Source organism: Seriola aureovittata, chromosome 3, assembly GCF_021018895.1.
Source record: "Seriola aureovittata isolate HTS-2021-v1 ecotype China chromosome 3, ASM2101889v1, whole genome shotgun sequence".
Classification (NCBI taxonomy): domain Eukaryota; kingdom Metazoa; phylum Chordata; class Actinopteri; order Carangiformes; family Carangidae; genus Seriola; species Seriola aureovittata.
The window spans coordinates 2,786,572-2,799,729 of record NC_079366.1 but is presented as its reverse complement, the minus strand read 5'-3'; the positions used below and the strand labels follow the sequence as shown (position 1 = coordinate 2,799,729).

General features: G+C 41.9%; 1 protein-coding gene across 4 annotated transcripts in view; it reads right to left on the bottom strand.

Annotated features, from left to right (window-relative positions):
• glra3 (glycine receptor, alpha 3) overlaps positions 1 to 13,158 on the bottom strand; it is a 59,369-nt gene that overhangs the window by 29,726 nt on the left and 16,485 nt on the right. For all 4 annotated transcript variants that reach the window (XM_056372913.1, XM_056372914.1, XM_056372915.1 and 1 more), the window contains exons 2-3: positions 3,830 to 3,960; positions 1,717 to 1,784 (exon numbers count right to left, since the gene is read on the bottom strand). In XM_056372913.1, coding sequence (XP_056228888.1) covers positions 1,717 to 1,784; positions 3,830 to 3,960 — 199 coding nt within the window. The remainder of the gene's footprint in view (positions 1 to 1,716; positions 1,785 to 3,829; positions 3,961 to 13,158) is intronic.

Genomic DNA, 13,158 nt, shown 5'->3' with positions numbered 1-13,158 from the left:
AGATGCTTCCTCTGCACCTACCTAGGAAAATCAACCAGGATTTAGAAAAGAAATTTTCTAAATTTATTTGGCATGGCAAAAAACCTAGACAGAGACTCAGAGCATTACAATTACCTATAGACATGGGTGGTCTTTCTGTGCCTAAATTGGTATTCTACAACTGGGCTTGTCATGCACGCCATTTCTTCATTCTTTCATTCATTACATATGTATCTTAAGAGAGAGACTTGTATTGACTCCTTGGCTTGTGCCCCACATTCCCTATCGAGTCTGGTTACTTGCAATGCAAAAAAGATAAACTCAGAAGTAAGGCATAACCCTATTTTATATAATAGTATCAGAGTCTGGCATGACATGACTAAATACCTTGGAAAGAAAGGCATAAAGTCATCACTGTCTCCTGTTGTCCAGAATCCGGATTTTCCTGCAGGTACAAACTCATCTGTGTTCTCTTGGCAGGACAAAGGGATCCATGTACTTGGTGACTTATTTAAAGATAATGCTTCACTGTCCTTCCAGCAACTACAGAACATGTTTAATATTCCCAAGCAACATTTTTTTTGATACCTGTAGATAAGGCATTTTATATATTCTCAGGTTACCTCTTCTGCTAACCCCCCTATTATGACAAAGAGAGATTTATTTTGTCACGCCAAAATGGAAAATACTTCATATCATCCTTTTACTCGACTCTCAGCTCCTGTGACATGTACGAGTTGCCAAACTGTTGAAACAGCTGTGTGTGTGTGCGTGTGTGTGTGTGTGTGTGTGTGTGCGTGTGTGTGTACAATAATATAATTATATATTATAAAAAACCTGTGATAGTATTTTTTTTTTTGTGTATTATTTTGGCTGGACTGTTTCAAGTTATTAAATTTTGGATATTGCCTAAGCCTTTGCTGTGTGTGTGTGTGTGTGTGTGTGTGTGTGTGTGTGTGTGTGTGTGTGTGTGTGTGTGTGTGCGTGTGTGTGTGCGTGTGTTAATGTTATTGTTAGGCAGAACTAGTGATTACAGAGAGCTTTTTACTTAAGATGTGAGAAATGACTGGGATATTACATTTTAAAAGTGTTTAAAAGAGTGGGAGAGGTCAGTTAACACATGGAGCGTCAGGAGAAGTTCAGGGCTCCTCTTGTTGCTCAAAGACTGACTATTCAAAGACCTTAAGTCCTATTCTTTAAGTAGTCCTCTTTCACTGGTCTCTCCTCCAGTGTCATGACAAGGACAAAGTTCTTATCCCATCCCCTCCCAACTGAAGTGCCCCAAGGATCGGTTCTTGGGCCCCTCCTCTTTGCAATATACACCACCTCCTTAGGTCCAGTTAGTAACATGGCTTCTCGTATCACCGCTATGCAGACAACACCCAGCTATAGCTATAGTCTCTCTGACATATCCACATGGATGAAAGAATGCCACCTTCAACTAAACTTCTCTAAGTCTTCTAGAACTTCTAGTCATCCCGACCAATCAATCTCTCCATCATGATATCAATATCATAATCACATCTTAATCTCTTACCCCAACCAAGGTCAGAAGAAACCTGACCCTAACCCAAAAATCACTCAGAACCTCCAGACACAGGAGCATTCATGGTGTTTATAGGGTACACAGCCTGTTGCATGTTTCATAAATCAAGTTTCTATCTTAAGTTCATGTAAATTTGTTATAAATATTGTCTGTGACTTTAGACTTATTCAATGTGAATCTTATTTACTCACCATGGTGGTTTCAGCAATGGAGCCAAAGCTGTTGATGAAGATGTTACAGGAAACATTGACTGGTGGACCTGTAGAGGACAGACACAATGATCGGATGTAATACGATAGAAATATAAATATATATGCTTAGAAGAAACACTGAGTCACTGGAGTATATGGAAGCTTGACTCTTTGAGGTCGTGAACTCTCTGCCCTCTCTTTAAGTCACTAATGAAGGCTCATTTAAGTCACTAATGAAGGCTACTTTAATTCACCAATGAAAGCTCCTTTTATTCACTAACAAAGGCTCCTTTAATTAACTAATGAAGGCTCTTTTGAGTCACCAATGAAGGCACCGTCATTAAATATATTTTCTTAAAGTAAAAATATTTTCAGTGATGTAGAATTCAGAATTTTTTACAAGGATGTCATGTAAACAGGCTTTGCACTGTGCCACCAATGTATTTTCAAAAATGATTTACTGAATGAAACCTTTTTAATTAACATAGTGAACACAAACTACAGCACAGCACAGTTACAAGAAGATACCATTTATTAACCTGTAAGATCCATTACAACGTGCAGAACTTGTGGTTGCGGTGGTCACTTTTTGTTAACGCTGCTTAAAGTGTGACTAAAACACAGGAGCAGGATCTCAGAGAGAAAGAAAAGAGTAGTCCTGGACCTCTGCTGTTAAAAGGAACGACTCCATGTGACCAGGCTTTATTAAAGCCCACAGGTTGGACTGCGCTAAGAAGAGTCTGAGCTAATGAAAGCACTGATCAGCTGCAGCTGAGTTCATATGTTAGAACAATAGAGAAGAGGTCTATCAACAGCTTTAATTTACAGTGTTCAATATCACACAATGGTCAAGTAATCACACATTGAGTCCAAGAAGAATGGAGCCAATTCATTCAAAAAATAAATGTTTGAAACCTGCAACATCTCATATCAGCTCACTCCACCTCCATGTTTCACAGTCAGCACTGTGCAGTCACTGTGGTGGTCCTGACCAGGTCCACACCAAACCTGCTGGACCACATCTGATCCAAGACCGAGCTGCCAACATTGATCAGGCCTCTGTCTATGTCTTTGTCACAGTTTAATCTGCAGCAGTGAGCAGTAGTTTCCTTCCTGTACTCTGTCTGCAGGTCTGAGTCTATTCACCCCAACAGGAGAAGTGAACCTGATCACAGATTATGATTCTTTAGCCTCACAGTTACTGAAATACATATTGGATCAATTTTATGAAAAACATTCTGACAGATCAGGAGGAAGTGAACTTTATTGCAGACCTGTCTCTGTCTCAGCAACAAGCTCTGAGGTCTGACAGATCTCTGCTATCTGTTGGTTCTGGTTTCACTGCTGCAGATACACAGACGTTCAGAGGGATTTATACATGAAACCATGAATTAAAACTGAAATAAAACTTGTGTTTCTTTACTTAATAATACTATTTCTGTAATTAGAGTATCATTAGACTGATATGGTGTTGTACTGGGTTGATCAGGTATTAGATAGATAGATATATACTTTATTTATCCCCTAGGGGAAATTCAGGAAGTTAAGATATTAAGCTAGCAGATAACAACAAGCTGTAAAATCATGCACACATTTGTTTTGTATTTAGGTTTATATTGTTATGTTGTTGTGTATTTTATTGTTGTATTGTTTTGACAAGAAATTCAGGAAGCAGCCTTGTCTTGTTGACCTGTCAGACAGTAGAGTGGTTTCTCCTGAAATAACTTCAATACATTTGAATTAATACAAGAAAAGGTTCTTTGGTCATTTATTCAAACACTCTTCTGAAATAATTCATCAAAAGAATTATTGTTATGGAGGGAAATTTGTCCTTTTTTTATATGTAGTCCATGAAGGGTATTTGGGTTTCTCAAAACCTGTATAATACACACTAGTGTAAAAGTTCAGTTTTCATGTTCTCAATTCACATTCAATGTGTTTTACTGTGAAGGTACTTTATTGTGAAGGGCTGTTTATCAGCCTGGAGCTGCCGCTCAAATGAAACTACAGCATCATCTAACTGTTATACCAGCATCCGCACACACGAACGCACGCACGCACGCACGCACGCACGCACGCACACACACACACACACACACAGCATGACACATACCTTTGAAGTTGGGTCTTATCCTGGCGTCATACCCTGATGTCCTCCCCATGAGTTTGTCCAGGAAGTCAGAGGGAGACATCGGGGCTTGCCGTGTCCTCGCAGCACTGTCCACCTCCTTACACTGACCCACACTATCACAGAGACACAACAAATGACATGAGTGATTTGTGACATGTTCTCAGCAGGGTGTATGTGTGCTGACTGAGGTCTTGACTGGGTTTGGCAGCTCTGATGGTTTCTATTCAAACACCTGGGACAACACTGACCAACACGCTGTGGATCCACCTGCTGATCTGAGCTCAGTAACAGTCACCTATGTTATAACAGTGCTGCACCGAGCTGCTTCACGATCAGCTGATGGTAGAAACATGCTCCTTTGTTTTCTGTCATATCTACTGATCGCATGTGAATCTGAATCATCAATCTGATCTCAAACACTTCAAACATATGTCAGGGTTCAAACAGCCAGAAATCATCATAGAACATATTCCCATGATTCAAACAACAACATAAACAAAACAAACACACAACTATAACAGCCTACAGCCTAGAATGTATCTGGAGAGAGACTCTGGGGACAAACTGTTGTTGCATTTCTGTAGCTAGCTAGTTAGGTAGATAGATAGATACTTTATTTATCCCCTGGGGGAAATTCATGCAGATGGTATGTTTCCAGTATGTGACAGTGATGCCACCAGACAGGCTTTTTGTCCAGTATTTTTTGTATAAGGATGTGAGGGGCTATAGACAGTGATGCTTGAGCCCATACTGTGATACAATATGAAAAATTAGAAAATATCAGAGTGTGTAAATAACTGTACAGCCTGAGTAGGAATGTAGTCTTTCCTGTTCTTTAAATCCTCTTTACATGTTTATCGAATCAGTTGCCAGGCAAGTATTTCCTTAAAATCATGGTATGAACCATTGTAACTACGTCGCTAACAGACAGGTGTTTCCTGAAACCATGATTCCACTGAGGGCTAATATTTACTCTAACTTAGTTTGAATTGTATGATTTGGACACTGTTGTTGCTACTGTGTATTTGATTGATGTTGTAAGGCGCCAATAAATAAAATGTATTATTAATTATTATTATTATTATTATTATCATTATTATTAACTTGTGTTGTACGGGAAACAGTTTGAGTTATAGACCTTACAGAGTGAGGACATGTTCTTCACATGGTGTTTGAGGGTTCCGGCCTGGTTTTATGGTTCAGGTTGGACTCAGGTTTAGGTCTGGGTTGGGGTCAGGCATTTACCTGTGATGGTTGAGGTGTGTGTATGTATGTGTGTGTGTGTGTGCGCGTGCGTGCGTGTCTGCTGGGGAGAATGGAAAGGAGCTTCTAAATGCCAAGGTAAAGCTTGATGATCCTGAAACTACACTGTGTTTGTGTGTTTGTCAGCTGGGACAAGAGGGAACATTTCCAAAAATAACCAACCAGCTCACAGCAAGGGTCATACTGCTGAACACAGAGACACACACACACACACACACACACACACACACACACACACGACCACATCCTAAATCAACATCTAAATGTATTTTCAGGATCATCAACCTTTAATCTGGCAGATGGAATTAGCCACATTTAGCCCAGTAGGAAGTGGCCTCAGACACAGAGGCAGTGTGTTTACCATGGGTCTGATCACTCAGTTAACCTCTTCAGAACACACACTCATGCTGACAGTGACAGCAAGACACAAAGAGACCAGCTCTCATTCATTTCCAATGAGCTGTGGGAGATAAGGAACGACAGAGAGCAGGGAACTCAGTGACGAGGAGCCAAGAGTCGAGCAGAGCGCAAAAATGTCAGCCAAACAACATGCAACAATGTGAGTGCAGCTACAGGCCAAAACAGGCAACAACAGACAACAACGTAAGCACAACAACATGCAACAACATGAACACAGCGACATGCAACAATGTGAGTGCAGCAACGTGCAGCAACATGAGTGCAACAACATGCAACAACAACAGGCACCTAAATGCAACAACGTGAGCGCAACATGCAACAACAGGCGACAACAGGCGACAAAAACAGGCAACAACATGAGTGCAACAACAACAGGCAACAATGTGAGCGCAACAACAGACAACAACATGAGTGCAACAACAACAGGCAATAATGTGAGCGCCTCAGGCTACAACATGCAACAATATGAGTGCAGCAACATGCAACAACAACAGTGAACTACATGCAACAACGTGTGCGCAACAACAGGCGACAATAACATGCAACAACAGACAACATGAGTGCAACAACAACAGGCAACAATGTGAGCACAGCAACATGCACCAAAGTGAGTGCAACAACAACAGTCAACTAAATGCAACAACTTGTGCACAACAACAGGCAACAACATGCATAACATGCAATAACATGAGTGCAACATGTAACAACAGCCAACAACAGGCAACAACATGCAGATACGTATATGTTATATACAATACATTGTTATAATAAACTTATTTAGACTTGAGTTCCCAGGAGTCAGTCGGTTTATATCAATCACAACATCAGAGGAAATATTTCATATCTGTCCTGTGACCTCTGACCCTAGAATGAAGACACACATGTGTTTGAGTCTCAGGGAGAAAATATGTGTAGTGCTGTCACTGTCATGTCTGACTGCAGCGCCGTGCAGCCTGGGACTGATACAGCCCCTCATTCCGCCCTCGGCCTGAGAGCGCTGACACAGAAACACACCAGCGGGAACGGAGCGGACACACACTCTGTCTGCTAACAGTCTGTGAGGAGTGTGTGAGTCATGCTCAACATGATGTGTCTGTGTGCGTGTGTCTGTCTGTTTATCTCAGTGACATAACAGTGTTTATACCTGGTGGTGGATTCAGGTGCTGCTGGAGCTTCTGCTTCATCTCCTCTGCCAGTGTAGCAGATGAAATATTCATGACAACGTTAAATAATACATTACATTTATTAGAGTCCCAGTCATTTTGGTGACTCCTCCCTCTCTGTGTGTTAGGCCTGTCACTGTGACAGACAGGTTAAAGGTGAGACAGTCTCGGAAACAAAGATGTTACTGTGATGAAGTTTATAATATCAGTGGACAACACACCGCCATCAGCCAGCGCCACGTCTTCGGTCACTGTTTCCTGGTGCTGCTGCTCATGGCCACACATCACAAAGTACAGTCTCATTACTGAATCTGTCTGTCTCACCATGCTGCCGCTTTTCTCCACCTCCACCTGGATCAGCCTCTGTCTCTGAATGCTTCAGTTAACAGTCACACTCTTGCAGAGTTGTCAGCTCAGAGCATCTTAAATCAGCTGCTAAGCTGCTTAGGCTGCTGCAGTGCTAACTCCCCCCCATCTCTTCTTCTGCTCTCCTGCAATCTCTTCTGTCCCTCCTCTTCCTGCCCCCTCTGTCCTCTATACTCTGCTCTTTTAAAACATGGGAGAACAATAGGGAGCGATGTACAGAGACACAGCATAACATCCACAGCTTATCAATAATGGATGAGTGTTTAATCTGCCACTACTGCCCCTGTCACACAAAGGCCCTTTAAAGTGGAGATCTGCATATATCTAATGTAGCTTTAATCTGCTGCTGCTGTCATTACTGCCAACAGCAACATCCTGATGCCTCTTTAGAATGTCACTAATAACAAATGAACCAGTGGTTTCTAATTAGAAATAAACTGATTCTTATCTTCTTTGTCTGAACCAAACTGACAGCTGCACAAACACTTTGTCACTTTTCTTTAATGGACAATTCAACTGTATGTTCAGAACAAAACAGTGGCTCTAGTTTTAGCTACTTTGTCTTTGGCTTCTTGTAACCGGTCATGTTTATCAGGGTGATGGTGTCAAAGTTTCTAGTTAAGTTCGATCTATATGTTTCATACGTGGTTGTTCCTTGTTACGTCTGTTGTGGCTGTTGTGTGTGTGACATGAACCATGGTGTGGTACATGAGTTGTAGTTTAGACTAGGGCTGGGTATTGCCACTGATTCTGGAAATAAAACACACACACACACACACACACACACACACACACACACACACACACACACACACACACACACACACGACTGGTCATCCGGATCACCAGAAGAAATCCTGCCATCGATTCGATTTGACATTGATTCAGTCAGAGATATTTCAGTTACAACATCAGTTTTTCTTGGATATGAATGAGATTCTCTGATGATGCTGTAAAGTGTTCCTCTAACCTGGTGCAATATTAAAAACATTCATGCTTACATCAGGAATCGACCCAAAGCTATTACATTAATGCAAATTTTCTGTTTAACTTGAGTTTAGACAGGCATCTCAGGAAATAATAGGTGTAATGTGCGTTGTTAACTACCCCAGTGCACCAGCTACACTGTATGAACAAGCACACACAGCTTCTTCTTCACTTTTCACATATTGCTTTGCTTTTGTCCAGCTCTTCACTGTCTGCATAGTTTTTAAATCTGAAATGCAGCCCCACATCTTTAGACTTGTCAGTGACCTCACTGGGACCTCATGTTGTTGTCTCTCATGTGCAGAGGTGTAGTGCTGTTTGTTTACGTACCGGAGCGCACCTATGGTTCACAAGTACAATTAAATTGGGGCTCGTTTCAAAGGTTGTTCCTACGGTGGCGAGTTTACATACATTTACTGACTTGTGTCGAGCAAATGAAGCCGCTTGGAAACATCCATTCAGAGGAGAGACTGCAGTGCAGGCAGAGGTCTGCTGATGCTAACAGGCTAGGCTATGAAAATCTAGCTAAGCTAACTTTCACTTCCTGCAGCACAAGCTGTCCCAGTGTAACAAACTGACTCTGTCATGTTTCTGTCTAAACGCTGTGTAAATTCCCCAAATTGCAGATGTTGAGAGAGTGTAAAAGACGTTTATTAAAAGATCGTTCTCGGGTTTTATGAATCAATATCGGATTATTTAAATGAAGATCGATTTTAATTGGAGAATCAATTTCAACCCAGCCCTAGTCACACGACCCCTGGTTATTTTTACCCAACACACAAAGTGCTAATAGTTCAATACTTGACTCCATTGCACTCAACAGCTCAGCAAAGACTGTCAAAGATTATACTGAGGAAAAACAGTAAATGAAGTGAGAAACCTCAAAGTTCCTCCTCTCTCAGTCACTTTCCAAATGTCCAGCTCAAATTAAATAACAAAAAATCCACCTCAGGTTTTCCTGGTTATCAGTTCAGTTCAGTTCAGTTCAATCCAGTGGAACAAAAAAATAATCCTCTATGGGTTTTCCCGGTATCCAATAAACAAAACTCAAACAAGGAAGTTCAGTCAATTTAGTACACTTTCAAATGAAAATCAATGAAACCCCTGTAGTCGCAGTCAGAAATTAAATAACAATCACTCAGTTACACAGTGATTAATAACCAGCCGGCATCTTGATAATTGTCAGATCCTCCAGGAAAAGAAGACCGAGGCTCCTCCTCCAGGTCCAGAGGAATCTGACACGCACTGCAGCGACGAACGCAGACTTAACCCAAATGAAGGAATGAATGAATGAACCTCTGATACAGATTTTGTGTCACAACCTGAAAGGAACATCACAGGGCTGGACTGAGAGCCGGAAAATCAAGGCCATTTGACTGGCTGCAGGACTGGTGGGATGTGTAGGTGAGTGAAACACACCAAACCACACACAACAAAAACATATTCATTTCCCCATATTTGGGTGATCACCACAGAGTGTAAATGTGACGATATCTGAGACTGATCGGCCGGTCACCGATCACAGCTGATCCATCAGTGCATCTCTATCTCTAAGTGGACTAGTCAACACAATATTTGTTCACTTCAGTCATTTGCAGAGTAAACCACAGCTGATGTGCAGCACACAAGTGACAAGACTGAGTCTGATCACTGGTGGTGAAGAACGTACAGCACAGTTCAGGTTAAAGAGACTCTAGCAGCTCGTTCTGTTTCTTTGGCTCTGCATGAAACACGGAGGCTGCGGGTCTGACGTCCTCAGGTTGTTTGTCTCATCCTCATAACACCTAGAGGGAATTTCTGCAGATTTGCTGGGGCCAATCCCAATGTCCCCCCTAAGGCCTAAGCCCTGAACCCTCACATGACTGAGTGCGAGAGGCTGCGAGGGCTCAAAATGGTATAAAGAGGAACAGGACAACACTTTGTGACATTGTGGGTCTGGGACTTCGGATTCTTCTCGCCCTGTTTGTAAACAAAATAATAATTTTGGATCAGATCTGATGAAAGCACATTTACAATTTATCATCATGTCATCACAGAACAGATCAACACGGTCACATCAGTGAGTGTGTGTTTGGTGACTCAAGCTCAGCTACTGTGTGAAGTTTCTTCTTCTTCACTGGTTCAGTCTTTCTCTTCCTGTTCTTACACCACAAGTGTGTGTCTGTCATTTGAGGTGCTCATGACTCTGAGCTGTGTGTGTTTTCTCTAGCCCCCCCCCCCATGACTGCAAAATGAGGAGAGAGACAAGGAGGCAGGTGGAGAGAGGGAGACAATTAGACATCTCAAATCAGACACACCTGATGATACTCCTCCCACACCTGTTCATTCACCACAGTCTCATTGGTGTGTGGAAATAACACACGCCAACAGCATTTTGTGTATGTGTATCTATGTCTGTTGTGGCTGTTGTGTGAGTGACATGAACCATGGTGTGGTACATGAGTTGTAGTTTAGACTAGGGCTGGGTATTGCCACTGATTCTGGAAATAAAACACACACACACACACACACACACACACACACACACACACACACACACACCACACACACACACACACACACACACACACACACACACACACACACACACACACACACACCAGAAGAAATCCTGCCATCAAAAAATCTTTAAAGATTTCTTTACAGGTCCTGGATCAGTTTCCCAGTCCCAGTGTGTGTGTGTGTGTGTGTGTGTTTGTGTGTGTGTGTGTGTGTGTGTGAGACAGACAGTGATGATAACTGAACAGTGGTTATTGTGTTAATATTTCAGATCACACACCACATTCAATCTTGTAACTTTGAACCAACAGAAAGTGTGGTGATGGCAGTGATGAGCTCAACCCTGTGGTAGGAGTCACATCACTGGGGGACTGTGGTTATGTTGTTACAGCCCAGAGGAAGAGTGAGTCTGATCTCTGACCACTGTAACAGAGGTCAGTGACCTTTAGATTTACCTTCATTTATTTATGAATGTGTCTAACATCTGATCAGATCTTCATCCGAGTTACAACAATGAACGAACACAATCTGTTTAACTAACACACTAACACAACAATCACTGTGTTGTTCTGATTCAAACATCCACAGTGTAGCTGCAACAGACTAATGACATGAACAGAAGCTAGCTGGAGTCAGGAGTTATCAGACCTGGAGTCAGTCAGTGAAACCAGATTGGAGGTGTGGTTTAGAGCTGCTGTGAACAGGTCTCCTCATGTTTCACAGGAAAACATCCTCTCACAGGTGGAGCCGGGTGGAGGGAGCATCACAATCTGGGTCTCTGGACCTGGACCAGCTCCACATCATCAAGTTTATCCAGGTCTCTTCCAGGATCATGTCTGTGTGTGTGTCCACCTGCTGAAGGTCAGGAGAAGCTGCTGATGCTACAGGACAATGACTCTGAACATCAGAGTACATCTACTACAGAGACTACAGAGCTTGTCTGGGACGTTAAACATCGTCACATTGAACATGAAAATGGATTTACTCACCAGTCCACCTTTACTGCCTCGTTGTGTTTATACAAACTGTCACTAACTGTGTCAGAGGAAAGGCTTTTGTACAAGAGGTCAGAGCTAAATCGAACTACAAGTTGAAGTTTATGGTGGTGACGGTGAAGCATGGTTCGAATCACAGGGGAGCAAAGGGGAGCACGGCTCCCCTGAAAAGGACATGAGCTCCCTATTGGATTCACTAAACAAACAAAGACAACAAGGAGTGATAACAACAGCACACCGGCTACAGCTAGCCTGGCACCGCTAACGGGTCTTGCTAGCAGTGACAGCTCCACGGAGAGAGAATGTCTTTTGCAGTAACCCTGTTATTGACCGCGCTGCCGAACACTTATATGTGCAGTATGTCCCGCACTGTGCAGTCAGGATGAAGCAACTTCAGTCAAATTTTACCAAAATTGTCCACATTGGTGCAAAATAACACCTGGTAGCTTCCACACAGGTGAGATGTTGATCGCAACGAAAAATGGTTTGTGTCTGTAACGTTAGCAGGGGTTATGTTTCAGGGGTTTTCTTTATAATATAGCAAGAGAAATATTTTTTTTGCTAATATCATGAAAAATATTGCATATTGCTGAAAATATCATGGTTTTTGATATTATCAAATATAAGCCTAAATCAAAGTATTATTGAAATCACAATGTGGTCAAGTTCAACATCCAAATCAAAGCAGCTGTAAAATATGTCACAACAACAAACCTTTATAAATGAAGCATCGTGGTGCTAGAGATGCCCCGGCCTGCAAATCCAGACAAGCTTGTTTGGTACAGACCCCAGCCAACATCACATCATCATCATCTTTATATTTTTCAAAATAAAATTTGTTTTTAGATCGTGACTTGTCTCACAACATCTGATCATTCAGCTCTAGGTATAATCACAGTCAAAACAAAGAGACACAAATACATGATAATGACGTGACGATAATGCCACATTTATTTAACATGTATAAAAATAGGATTCTAGCTCATAAATAATGAAAGATACTGTGATGCTGGATGTGGACGTTCAGGTTCTGTTGCTGCAGATGCAAAAATGATTTGTTGAAACACAGTAACAACAGGCCCAGATTAAGGATCAGCATCAGCACTCATCTGAACACAGAAACAACATATCACCTGCTCTCTGCAGCTAAGATGCTAAAAAGCCCAGCCCTGTCTGGGAGAGGTTTGAAGTGCTGACAGAATTATTTATAACTAGCTCTCTGATTATGCAACAAAACATCCCCATGAAGCCGACACGAAGAGACAGAGAGAAGAGGCCTTTTGCATCTGGCCATACCGAGTGTGCCTGGGAGACCTTGGTTTATCCCTATGATTACATAACACCCTATCTCTATCAGCATGGCAACAAGCATGCAACATACTCTCAGCTAAGAACAGGAAAATGACCGGGGATCCATTATTGTAGAGTCTGAGTGAAATGTATTCGGGGCTTTCAGAAAGTCAACTGACATTAAAGAGAATTTTAAAAAGTTGGTGTGTCCACAAAACCCCCGTCACCTGCTTGCACTGAACTTTTCTCTGCATCTTTAGATTTTAGGCTGATAAACGTTTTCATCATCTATATCAAACGACTCTGATGAAACTATTTCATGCTCTTC